This window comes from Meleagris gallopavo, chromosome 1 (genome assembly GCF_905368555.1).
Source record: "Meleagris gallopavo chromosome 1, MGAL_WU_HG_1.1, whole genome shotgun sequence".
Classification (NCBI taxonomy): domain Eukaryota; kingdom Metazoa; phylum Chordata; class Aves; order Galliformes; family Phasianidae; genus Meleagris; species Meleagris gallopavo.
The window spans coordinates 128149662-128162494 of NC_139404.1; the positions used below are offsets into that span (position 1 = coordinate 128149662).

The 12833-nt window shown below is 48.8% G+C and overlaps 1 protein-coding gene across 1 annotated transcript; it reads right to left on the bottom strand.

The window, feature by feature from the left end:
* Positions 1 to 1922: 1922 nt before the first annotated feature.
* On the bottom strand, positions 1923 to 7365 carry CHST7 (carbohydrate sulfotransferase 7). Its single transcript, XM_085213393.1, has 2 exons — positions 5589 to 7365; positions 1923 to 2743 (listed from the first exon to the last, which is right to left on the bottom strand). Exon 1 carries the CDS (start codon positions 7219 to 7221, stop codon positions 5827 to 5829), a length of 1395 nt encoding a protein of 464 aa, XP_085069519.1. The 5' UTR covers positions 7222 to 7365; the 3' UTR covers positions 1923 to 2743; positions 5589 to 5826.
* Positions 7366 to 12833: the final 5468 nt, after the last annotated feature.

Here is a 12833-nt window from a genome sequence, read left to right on the forward strand (position 1 = left end):
ATCCTCACAGTTCTTGAACACCTCTGGGGATGTGAGACCAGTCTGTAGAGAGCAATAAGGCCTCCCCTGAGCCTCGTCTTCTCCAGACTGAACAATCCCAGTTTCCTCAGCCACTCCTCATCAGAACTGTGCTCCGGACCACTCACATCTTCACTGCCCTTCTCTGGACATACTGCAGGGCTTCAATGCCTTTCTTGTAGTGAGGGGCCCAAAACTGAATGTAGCACTCGAGGTGCAGCATCACCAAAGCCAAGTACAGAGATGATCACCCCTCCGCTCCTGCTGGCTGCACTATTTCTGATACAAGCCAGGATGCCCTAAGGCACCTGGGCACACTGCTGGTTCATATTCAGAAGGCTGTCAACTAACGCTTCCCAGATCCTTTTCCTCTGCACAGTTTTTTAGCCAGCTGCTGTACTTCCACAAGCAAGCCACCTGTAAATCAGTTTTAAAATGAGCTGAGTTTGTTCGGTTTTAAAACTGCTTTCTAGGAGTTTCCTTCAAAGTTACCATGACCAGTCTACAGGGAACACATTAACCTAAAGCAGGGAGCCAAGAGCAGCAAGAGGTTTATTCTCCATGAAAGTATTAAGACAACTACACACTCTAAAATCTTGTCAGAAGATAAAGGTTAGCTCCTTTTCAATCCAGGAACAAAGTTTGAGTAATATCAGCTTGATGCTTCCAGTGTGAATGTAGCAGCTTTGATTGTAAGTTCTCAGAAGAGTCAACCTACATAAATATTCTGGTAAGGATTTACCAAGAATCACTGCAAGTTATGGCTCCAATTTACAATTTATGGTGGAAAATGAAATTCGTACTAAACTCCTCAGGAGTATAACTGCAGTCACTCAATCAGAAAGAAGCAACTTAAGGCACGACACGTAGGTGAGAACACCTCTCTGCATGCATGAATTTGATGTTGTACAAGCAAACATCTATCTGGTTATCTGATATGGTGGCATTAAGGCTGCACTTGGAAGAGTTCTGTGGCTTGAGTCACATGGAGCATGGAAGTTGCTCAGTGCAAAAGGATGAATGAACCCCAGTGCTGTGTCAGAACTAGAATGGTACAACTGAAGCCTGAATAGGAAGCTAATAAGCTTTAAAGCTGATTAACATGGAGTGTTTTTGTGCTTCTTGTTGCTGTTGTGTAATAAACAATCGTATAACACGTGCTTCTGCTAAGGCAAAGTGACAAAGTTTCCAGAAGGAAATGGTGGCAGGCTGTTTTCTGCACCTCCAGGGAGAAATAAAAAGACTTAAAGCAAGAAATGATTCTAACTGATGGCAGAGAGCACTTTTATCAGCAGGCATCCTGACTGCTGGGGGCATTCCTGACTTCTGAGAAAACAGGGCAAAAATTACTGAGTTAATGATGTGGCTTTTGTTCTCACCTTCATTTATAGTACAGCTCTGGTAAACTGTACTCAAGTCCTGGTAGAGACAAAATGACCAGAATTTTTAAATGATGTGAACTTGCTACAGAGTATTGCAGAACAAACTGCTCCATTTGGAAGCCTGCTCCAGAACCGCACTTCCAGCTGCCACGCTGAAGTGATTCACTACTCACCTACAAATTCCTGTTCTCGTGCCAAAGTTGTCCATGGCATGACTACCTCTCTGCCTCTCTGCTATTCATTCTGCTGTGCGCTGCTGTCCTCCTTCCACCTTTCCTTTCAGGCTAAACGGAGTGAACAGCTCTGTCTTCTCCAAGGTAGAGGGCTTCTACTGCACTTGATATTTCTCTGTATCTACTAAAATCTACATTAATTCACCCTGAGCATGGGTAATTAAAACACAGAGCATGGTACTGCCATCATACATGTGCCTTTTTCATGGGAACATATTGATTTGAGAATGTTCACTGAAGGTAAGACCAATGCAGATGTTTTCTGGTGTAAAATAAAGACACGTAAACATACAAAAACCACTTTTACTAGCACATGCTAACGGGTTTTTTGCAAACATTTGGCCAACTGAGAGTAGTAACAGTAAAAACCAAACACGTGCATCCCTTACATGGAAGTCATTCCCCCTGCCCAAACTTGTCCCAAAGCGCCACAGCGACAAAATGACCTCACAGAGCCATTTCTGAAAGTAGCTGGACGTGTGTGCAACACCACCACATCCCAACCTTGGTTTTAAAGAAGATGCACTGCACTGAATTAAGTTCCCCAAAGAGAATTAAACCTTAAGCCCAACAAGAAAAGATTCAGCCTAAATACAGTTAAAGTTTGTCAAAGTTAGACAGTTAGAAACGGGGAGAAAAATTTGGGGGCATCGGGGAAAGCCCTGATTCCTGTTCACTAACACCAAGAAACAGTGTACAGGTCATCAGCAGGGCACAACAGCTTGGTGATGGAAGCCAGACTTGCCTGGTGCCAAAGACAGCATGACTGGCAGGCAGTACATCAAGTCCCATGCTTGCAGAAACCACCACTTCAATGCCTTTGGGTCTACAGAGCTCTGTTCTTCACCAAAATGTTCTTTAATTGCATGACCGTAATAAACCCAGGAGTTGTGCACTGGTTTTCATAATCTGGCTTACTGAAAGCTGCGGTAGTGATGTCTGAAGAGAACTTCATGTAGAAACTCAGAACTTTTCACCACACTCAGTGAATGGGGACAGCACCGAGCAGACCAATGCAACACCACAGCTCTTCCATCAGCGACTTTGCTACCATTCTCCACGACCATTCCAGCATTCCTCAGCGGATACTGCATCAGGGAGAGCTTTGTGCTGGCAAACAGAAACCAAAGAAATAAACACCTCAGTGCAACGAAAACATTTCCATTGTACCTAAAGTATGTGAGTACACAGCGTGGGGATCTGCAAGTGATGTGTCAGCACGTGTAAGTAACACAAGGGGCTGTGTGTTTCTTCACCCTGCACTTTCACTGCTTCTCACAAGCGTGTCACTGCAGTTGTCGCCCAGCAGTTTAAGTACAGATATAAGGTGGGAACAGAGCAATTAGCAATTCCAGCACGGAAATACCTCACTTAGAGCACAGCACTTTACATACAATTAGAGGACTCAAGTTTCTACCTCCCTTAAGGCAAACGCACCATGATCAAAAGTAAAGATTTAAGTAAAACCAGATGACAGAAATAATGGTGTAAGCATTTGTCAGTTTTGTTCCCAGTTCCAACTACGACTTAACAGATTAAACCTGTTAATTCATTACATGTAACGTGACACAAGCATAGACTGTTCTCAAATCTCAGTCTAAACCACTAAAGCTCTGCGGCCCAGCACCCACTGATTCCCAGCCTGCCAAGTTCAGCTCAGCTGCAGCATGCTTACCAGTCCCCTGTGTTCTAGAAGATGCCCAGCACAGCCGCAAAGCTCATTAACAAAGCCACAGAAGAGCAGCCACTGCCAAAATGCAGCTTAACCCTGGCTGTCCTGCGCCCAGCACCCAGCAGGCTGGGTGCCCTTCCAGAGAGCTCTTCCCACAAAGCTCCAGCACCCACCCCTGACCCCACACATTTCTTCTGTCCTTTCAGGCACAGACCGATGCTGTTGTTTGACATTACAATGTTTTTCCTACAAGGTGCAGATTACCAGGCCAACAAGGATGTGCTGTAAACATCCACCACAATGCTTTAGGAGCAAAGTAGGTGGTGAGCCTCAGCTGTTCTCCTGGGATGATGGCATTTCAGCAGGTCCTGCCCGGGCTGAAGTGCTGCAGTCACAACATCTGCCATTGAGCAATTGCTGTCTAACCCTTGGTGCTCTTGCACATCCTGCACTCTCACTGCTACTTCTTCATTTTTCAGTTTTGTTTGTTCCCCGCTGATCTTTTTTCAGGGCCTTCTAATAAACTCTCACGCCCTAAACACAAAACAGAAATTGCACTTGCTGTATTTTTATACACTTTGCAGAACAGAGCCCTTCTCATGGTACACACACACAAAAAAAGACAAGAACTAGATCAGGTCTTAGGAGAACAACTTGGGGTGAGAAAAAAACTGAATGAACCACTAACAAAGAGAACAGGAAACTTCTGTGGAGAAAAAACAAATCTTGATACAGAAAACACATCTGTCAAGTGTGGGAACTGTTTCAGAAAACAAAATAGTTTACAATTAGTGGATTTTTTCAGCAATAAGCATGAATTTAGGTTGGACAACAACACTTCTCACAACAAGCCAGTAAAAGTGAACCTGAGGGGGTGTTTCCCACAGCTCCTTGTGTCACACCACTGCATCCTGAGCTGGCACGATGAGGTTCTCTGTCAAGGTGAAGTGAGTGCTTAACAGCTGCACCGTACAGTTCCTAGACTGTAACTTGCTGAACACAGACCAGCACAAAAAGCATGCTCCTGACTGCATCTGTGTCAGTGCTAATGGCACTGCTCTTGGGTGGGAAGGCCACGGAAGAAAAATAGCTACAATAAATTACGGTTGGCCCTAACACACTGACATGTTTTACAGTGCAACACCCAAAGCATGAAAAACTACAAAGCAATGCAAACGTTTCTTGTAAGATAATGTGACTTCTTTGAGCTGCCTTCGTTCTTCGTTTCCAGCACTTTATATAAACACAGCTTTGTTCTGAGCCTGGATTATCCTCCATCTGAAGCACATGTTCTCACTTCGTGCTTGAGGATTGTATGTCAGCATCTCCACAGCCTTATGTACTCCCAAGGTACTAGTTAGCTGCTGTCAGATTGGAACAGACCCAAGAGCAGTTCCTAAAAACTTACAGTGAGTGCCCACAAATCTTCAACCTCCTGTCCCCAAGTAAGCAACGGAAAAAAGACATTTGCATACATACACATGCACACCCTCCTCATATGAGCCCCAGAACATCTACAGGAAAACAACACCTGAAAATCCAAAATGAAACTTAAGGATGTGTTGCAGTTTTTTTGTTTTTTTGTTTTTGCTTAAATATTGACTTTTAGTTGGGGACTTCTTTTGCCAGGATGGATTTGCTCAGCCTTGTGTGGCAGCATTTGCTCTGTCCACATGCAGGAGCTACAGCTGAGAGGATGTTATCGCTGGGAGGGGATGTGAGCATGGGAGCCCTGTGCAGCTCATTGTCTCAGCCAGGAAGCTGGGACAGAAAGGCATTCTCTCAGCTGGTTGAGAAAACAAAATGGAAATGTCAAGCATTCACCTCCCAGATAATGTCACTTCTATAGAAATCTGCAAAAAGCACGTTCACCACTGGTATCACACCTATCAGTCTCTTAGAACACTCCTCTTTAAAAAAGGATTACAGCCTAGTTTAGAAAAATGCAGACTTTCTGGAACAAATGTCCTCAAGACACAGAAGCAGACAAATGCTCGTGCTGCTCCTCCCAGTGCTCCGAGGGCAGAGCTGCAGGTGGGAGCTGAGGGAGGTGCAGGCAATGCCTGCAGGGCAACCAGGCCACGGGCACAGCAGCTCCTGCCAGGCGTGGGCAACCAGATCCCAAGGAGTTCCACAGATGCTTTCTTCACGTGTTGTAACAGTGATACAACGGAACCAGATGTGCTTTATGCTCTGGAAAGGGCGATACTCTCATACGAGTTTTCTGAGTGTTTGCTCAGAGTCTTTGTTTTTATCAATTTAATACAAGTTTTAAGAACTTACAACTCTTGGTACGTCAGTTTCATGTCCGGTAGGCCTTGGAGCTCGATGCCATCCGGTGAGGACCTCCCCTACCAAACACCTCAGAACTCTTCGAAGCGCATCCCTGCTGTCCCCTCAACGCTTGGCGGCCGTCCCCAACGCCCCTTCGGAGCAGGAGCTCAGATCTTGCCGCCCGATGGCCACGCCGCACACGGCCGCTTCGCCCCTCGCTGGCTGCCGGAGGACCTCCATCCATCCCCTACCGCCGCTCTCCGGCGCTGAGCGGGTAGGCGAGCAGGCTCATGGCCTCGCCGCACGCCGCCTCCACCTGCCGCACCTGCTGGCGGCTGAGGCGCTCCCTCCAGGCGTGCACGGCCTCCCGCGCGTCGCGGGCGGAGATGAGGAAGGGCCGCTCGGAGGAGTAGGCGGCGCCGCGGGTCATGTTGACCACGAAGGCCTCCATGGCTGGCGGCACGGGCAGGCCGGCGAAGCGCAGCAGGCGGCGCAGCTGCGCGCGGGGTTCCCGCACCAGGTCCTCGTAGCGCAGCTGCGTGTAGCGGCGGCGTAGCGCGGCGGGGTTGCGGCGGGCCAGCAGCAGGTCGCGGAGCCACGCCTGGCAGATCACCTCCAGCGCTCCGCCGAGGAAAAACTCGGCACGGTGCTGGGCGGGGGCCCGTCCGGCGCCCAACAGCCCCAGGCCGGGCGGGAGCGGAGGCTGCTGAGGGCGGGGCGGCCCGCGGGGCTCGGCGCGGTGCCGGCTGCGCAGCACCTGGATGCTCTCGCGGAGCAGCGCCTGCTTGGCCTTTAGGCGCGAGTTGTGGACGGCGCGCGGGTCGCGGAAGAGCTGCACCACGCGCAGGTTGAGGCCGGGCTCCCGCAGCAGCGGCAGCAGCGCGCCCAGCTCCAGCAGCCTCACGTCCTTGATGACCACCACCGGGTACTTGCGGCACTCGGCCTCCAGCTCGCGCAGCGCCCGCGGCGGGCAGCGCTGCTCGCAGGCGGCGCCGTCCACCAGGCCGATCTCGCGGCGGGGCCGCGGCGCGGCGGGGCAGAGCGGCGCCGAGCAGATCACCTTGTTGGTCCGCCAGCCGAAGATGCCGGCCGTGGTCAGGTTGGCGGCGGGCGGCGCGGCGCCCAGCGGGTCGCGGGGGGCGTTGGGGGCGGCGTAGAGGCGCAGCACGGAGAAGTCGCAGCGGAAGAGAGCGCGCAGCATGTCGCGCAGGGCGCCCTGCAGGCTGAGCGCGTCGCCGGGGTACAGCGCCTGCCACAGGTGCCACATGGGCTCGTAGAGGTAGAAGACGTCGGGGTGCTGGTTGAACAGCTCCCCCAGGAAGGACGAGCCCGTGCGCCAGGTGGCGTGCAGGTAGATGTGCCGCTTGCCCGCCCCGCTGCCGTTCCCCGCCGCCGCCGCCGCCTCCTCGTCGTCGTCGTCGTCGCCGGGCGGCGGCGGGCGCTGCTCCCAGCCCCACTCGCTCAGCGCCTCCTCCAGGCTGGGGCAGCGCCGTAGCAGCGGCTCCTCGTCCGCCCGCGCCCGCCGGGCTCCGTAGTCCAGCACGTAGGGCACCAGCAGCAGCAGCAGCAGCGTGTAGAGCGCCAGCAGCAGCGCCAAGCGGCGGTGCTCCCCCCGCCAGCACCACCGCCGACGGCCCTTCATGGCGGGGGGGAGCGGCCCGAGAGCGAGCGGCCGCCGCCGCGCCGGCTCTCGGGGAAGGAGGCGAACGCTCGGCGGCGGGGGTGTGGGCTCGGGGCGGCCCTCCCGCCGGGAGCACGCCCACGGGCACGCCGGCCACGGCCGCCGCCTCACGGCGCCGCGCGGAACCGCCGCACTTGCCCCCCGCCGACCCTCCTGAGGCGCTGCCCCGACCTCGGGGCTCTGCCGAGCCGCGGGGTGCCTCCTCGCCGCCTCTTCGCTGCCCCAACGTCCGTCCGGCGGGAGGAGCGCTGCGGCGCTCTCCTCAGCACAAGGGGAGTGTCGGCCGGAGCTGAGGAGGCGGGCTGGGTCCTGCGGGCTCTGTTAGCTATCCAGAGAAGGAACGCGCCGCAGCGATGGGGAAGAGTGCGATTGCCTATTTAGAGGCGGGACCGGGTAAGAGGCGGCTATTCCAGTCTGTTGTGGGTTTCAGAAGTCTCAGCCGCGTTTTTGTTTCGGTGCTTGCGGCGGCTGAGTGCGTACATCTGTGCCTGAAGTGAGCGCTGCCGCGGCACGTCCGCACCTCCGGGTTCCCCTCGTACCCATATCTGGTTAACTACCCGGGGACACGGTGCTGCCTCCTCAGGCTTAGGATATCGCCTCTTTTAGGCTGCTAAGAACAGATTAAATATATCTCTTCATGCGAGATGGAAGTCAATGAGATGTTGACTTCGTGGGAACCTGCTGCAGCTGGGGGTCAGAGCAGATGATTTCCAGAGGTCCTTTCCAACCCCTGCAGTTCTGCGATTCAAGTGCTTAAATTCCAACACGGCATCAAAATGCGCAGCACACCTGCAGGTGCTCACAGGTGGATCCCAATCCGTGTTCCTGGTTAAGATGGGCATCTGGCAGGAAAGTGACATCCCCGTCCTCCCAACTGTCTGAGCAGTGTCCCAGAAAAAGAACAAGATTTAAGCAAGGCACGCAGTGAAATTAAGCCACAGTAACACAGCTCTCACATACATGATGTTTTCACCTCCAGAGCAGTCTCTACATTGTGTGTTCACCTGTGGTGAGGCACATGGTATAGCATTAATCATCAACGTCACACATAGCTGTGTGGAAATGACACCTTAGCCATAGACGTTCTAAGAATGCTCTGTGTACAGTGAAAGTGTATAGATATAAAGCTTATAACTGCTGTGCATTTGTCTGCCTGGATATGTAGGTATAATATATACTATAGAATCACAGAATCATAGAATAGCCTGGGTTGAAAAGGACTACAACGATCAACCCCCCTGCTATGTGTAGGGTTGTCAACCACCAGACCAGGCTGGTCAGAGCCACATCCAGGTGTGGTTCCATGGCTCTAGGCTTAAGTAACCAATTTTTTTTAATGAAGCAGTCCACACATAGCTTATCAGACTAACTCCATACAGCAGACAGGGTGCACTGTAGCAATTAAGTAACAATGTCAGTAGAGACTAGTCACTAACAGAGTCTAGAATCATAGAATGGCCTGGGTTGAAAAGGACCACAATGATCAACTAGTTTCAACCCCCTGCTATGTGCAGGGTCGCCAACCACCAGACCAGGCTGCCCAGAGCCACATCCAGCCTGGCCTTGAATGCCTCCAGGGATGGGGCATCCACAACTTCTTGGGCAACCTGTTCCAGTGTGTCACCACCCTCTGAGGGAAAAACTTCCTCCTAATATCTAACCTAAAACTCCCCTGTCTCAGTTTAAAACCATTCCCCCTTGTCCTATCACTATCCACGCTTGTAAACAGCCGTTCCCACTCCTGTTTATATGCTCTTTTTGAGTGCTGGAAGGCTACAATGAGGTCTCCCTGAAGCCGCCTCTTCTCCAAGCTAAACAAACCCAGTTCCCTCAACCTTTCTTCATAGGAGAGGTGCTCCAGCCTTCTGATCATCTTAGTGGCTCTCCTTATTTCAGATTTATTGGGTAACATAAGAGGGATACAAAGTGATGCAGGAAAAAAAGCATGTGTCTGCCCTGCCCAGGTGGGGAGCCAGTCACTTGCCTGCTAGCACTCTCCTCTGCTAAATAAGTGTTAAAGACTCGGCTTCCTGCAGTTTATAGTGTGCTGAGTAAGGAGATGGAGCTAAACAAGACTCCTGGGTTCCAGAGCAGAATAATGTACAAAAATCTGAAAGGAAATTCTACCCCAACATATATTTCCCTATTTAGGTTCACTGTGGCTGTGGGCTTTTTAAACAGCAAGATAAATCAGTCTAAGCATCAGCTCCTGCTGTGTTACAGCCAGAATTTCATTTAGAACTTCTTAAGTACATGAGGATGACAGAATAAAAGCACTTTTGTCAATACTAGGCCATGGACTTGCTGAAAAACCTTGACCTATGCAAAGAATGTGCTCACCTAGTATTTCAAGGAGCTCTAGCACATTTGACTTGTGTGGCATGATAATAATTTTGGAGGATTTACGAACTTACAAGATGCAGATGAAAATGGATAAATGTAGCTACTGAAGTTGTCCCTTTGTAAGACATGTAGGAGTAAGACGGCCTGCCAGATCTATGAGAGACCATAGAAATAAAAATAACGCATGCATTGCACTGAACTTTCAGACAATGGAGCTACAAACGTCTGTGGCAACTGTTCAGGAAAACAGAAGGCACAAATCACTTTACCACAGACTACATTTTCACTAATATAAAAACATAGGAAGTTCTTGAAAGACTATCAAACCAAAAAAAGAATCAGAATGAATGCTTTGTCCTGTGCCTTCATGGTGAGGTTCCTGTGTTGAAGCAGGGAAATGTTCACTTCAGTTCTTTTAGGTTTGAGCTTTTTTGGAGTGGAGAGAGAGCAGGAATCCCACCACAGCTAGCATCACAGATTATCACAGCTAGTATCATCATAGAGTATCACAGCTAGTATCGTAGAGTTGGAAGGGATACTTAAGGATCATCAAGTCCAACTCCTTTCTCCACACAAAGCCACCCAAAAATCAGACCATCTGTCTGAGCACTGTCCAGATGCTTCTTGAACTCCAGCTTGGCGCAGTGACCACTGCCCCAGAAAGACTGTTCCAGTACCTGACCACTCTCTGGTGAAGAACCTTAGGATTCTAAAAGAGCTTGAGAACCTCAGAGAGCTGGGAGGTTGGCCCTGGCTTGTCTTGGCTTTCAGTTTGATTTGAATTTGTTCTGTCTTCAACACTAATAGTAGAGATAAGGGGGATGATCTTCCCCCAATTACCTTTTTTTTTCCTATGATTCATAAAGACACTACGTAAATAGATGATCTTCATTTTCTTCCAAGAGCATGATAACCCAGTGTGTGAGAAAGGCAGAGATTCTTTGTTCATACGTGAAGCAGCTTGGCTGGCATCTGACTTCTGCCATTTCTTGGTGATAATTCTTTGCTTCATGCTATTTTATAAAGAAAAAGAGGAACAAAGTAGACGTGTTCTGCATAGTAGTTTAGTGTAGCAGTATTTCCATTCTGGTTTCCAAGTTTGTCACTGAAAGCACTGGCTGTTTTTAACCTGATATAGCATTGGCTTCCTGTGTATTATCTCTCTAACTTGATTTTTGCTCTTCCGTCTCCCACAGCTCTTCAACTGACAAGAAAGCCTGTAAATGTTGGAACACAGCGCTTCAGCCCCAGAATCATTTTTATCTTCTCAGCAGAGGGTTTTAAAATAGAACTAGTTGCCTCTGTATCTGTTCATTTTTTGGATCATGCATGCTCTTGTCATTTTGAAAGAGCACTTTGTGATTAAAAATAGCTTGATTATCTGATAAAATTAAATGTGCTTTGCAAGAGGAACATTGGCCTCACACATCCTGGCTGCTAATGAGCACCATGCTTGCAAACATTGTCACTTTGGCTTCAGCCAAAAGGAAGCCCATGGTTAATGACAGTTTTCAAAGCTTAAGGAAGCCAACAAGCTAGGACAACGTTTTTGTGTAACTGTTTTTTACTTTTTTGAAGGTTCTTTGACATCAGGGGTTGCAACATGTGAGGCACTACATACTTTGCATACCAGTCCTAATAGGTCGTGGTTAGGAAGGAGTGCAATGAGAGTAGCAGGATGCCTGGTGGCATGAGAACCAGGTGGATCAGCACCGGGAGGGGAGGGGGGGAGGGTTGCTGCAGTGGAATTTTCCTGAAGCAGAATAGAGACAGAGCCTGCAGTAGGCCTGAAATACCGCAGGGCATTGGGGAAACCGGGTGAACTAGAGGAGACGCTGAAAGTGGAAAGGGAGAGAAAAGGAGTAGCAGAAAGGTGAAGAGACTATAGCAAAGGGCTACAGTACTGGCTGAGAACTGGTAGAGTCATAAAGAGAGTTTTAAAAAAGAAAAATAATGATTCATTTTGTGACATCAGTGATCTTGTGAGCTCCTCTTACTTCCTGTAAGAAAGGAAGGAAGGTAATGTCCTCACTGAAAGTGATAGAAGATGCTACTAGGAAACACAACAAGAAAATGCAGGAGGAGGAAGGCAAAGCAAAGTAAGATGCGTATTGGTGGAGGTTCAACAGGAAGGTCAAAGGAGAAATCTGTTATTTCTTACAGTGGAAATTCAGAAAAGCCAGTTAAGTAGCAATGAAAAAAGAATGAGCATGTATTCCGTGCTCAAACTCAATGCTAATACAGCTTGAGTATTTGCATGGATAAGTCTAGTTTGAGGTACTTAAGGTTCTTCATAGCAGAGTATGATGCCCTATTATCCCATTAACAGCAACAGCGTAACCTTGCAGCCCAGCAGTGGGCATCTGGTGCATGAATAGCCAGCACCTCCTGAAAGCCTCTCCATGCCCGACAGTTTGCAGTATCTGCTGAACAAGAGTTATTCTAACAGGAACATGTTTGGGGTCTCACCTCAGCACTAAAATAGATCTGATACCATAACTGATAATGGCAGAAATCACAAATCTTCTTCTGTTTTCTCTCAATGTTGCAGACATGCTATTGCTGAACTAGAGATGCTGATGAAGAATAACAGCAAGCTTTTGCAACTCAAGTTAAACCATTGTGTCTGTATAATTAGGGAACCAAATCTTTTACAGTTCAGTCAAGCGAAAAATTGAGACTATTTTTAACAGGGGATTTTTTTTTCCAAAAATTCCTCTGACAGTTATTGCTATGAAATACGTGTAGGTCTTCTGTGCTTTGTAACTCAGCACTTTCATGGACAGAGTATAATATATATCAGGCATTTGATAGCCACACTTTGCATAGTCAGAACTGAAGAGGTAATAAGAAGTAAAGGTTGCAGTAGGTATCAGCACTTTGGCAGAAAACATGGAAGAAGACAACATGCTTACAGTAATCTGCTGTGAAGGGTGGACTTCTTAAATTTGCCCAAGGCAGTTCGTTGTATGCAAACTTTAATTGTAAGGCTCTATGCTGCTTTAGTTCTGTAGACAGTTTAATGCAATTTTAGGCTGTACACAACACTGAGAATTGTCTTACAGATTTTACTGAAGCTTTAGTACAGATGTCATCTGCTTTTGTGCTCTCACATTATTTTCACTCATACCATACCTATCAGAAAAATGAAGAGCAAACCCACAAACTCAACTCATTGAACAACTGGGTGAGCAGAAGAAAACCACAAAGTAAAAGGTCATTATATAATT

Excerpts from the sequence above, each read along its gene's own strand:
- CHST7 (XM_085213393.1), bottom strand. The coding sequence starts at position 7,221 with ATGAAGGGCCGTCGGCGGTGGTGCTGGCGGGGGGAGCACCGCCGCTTG.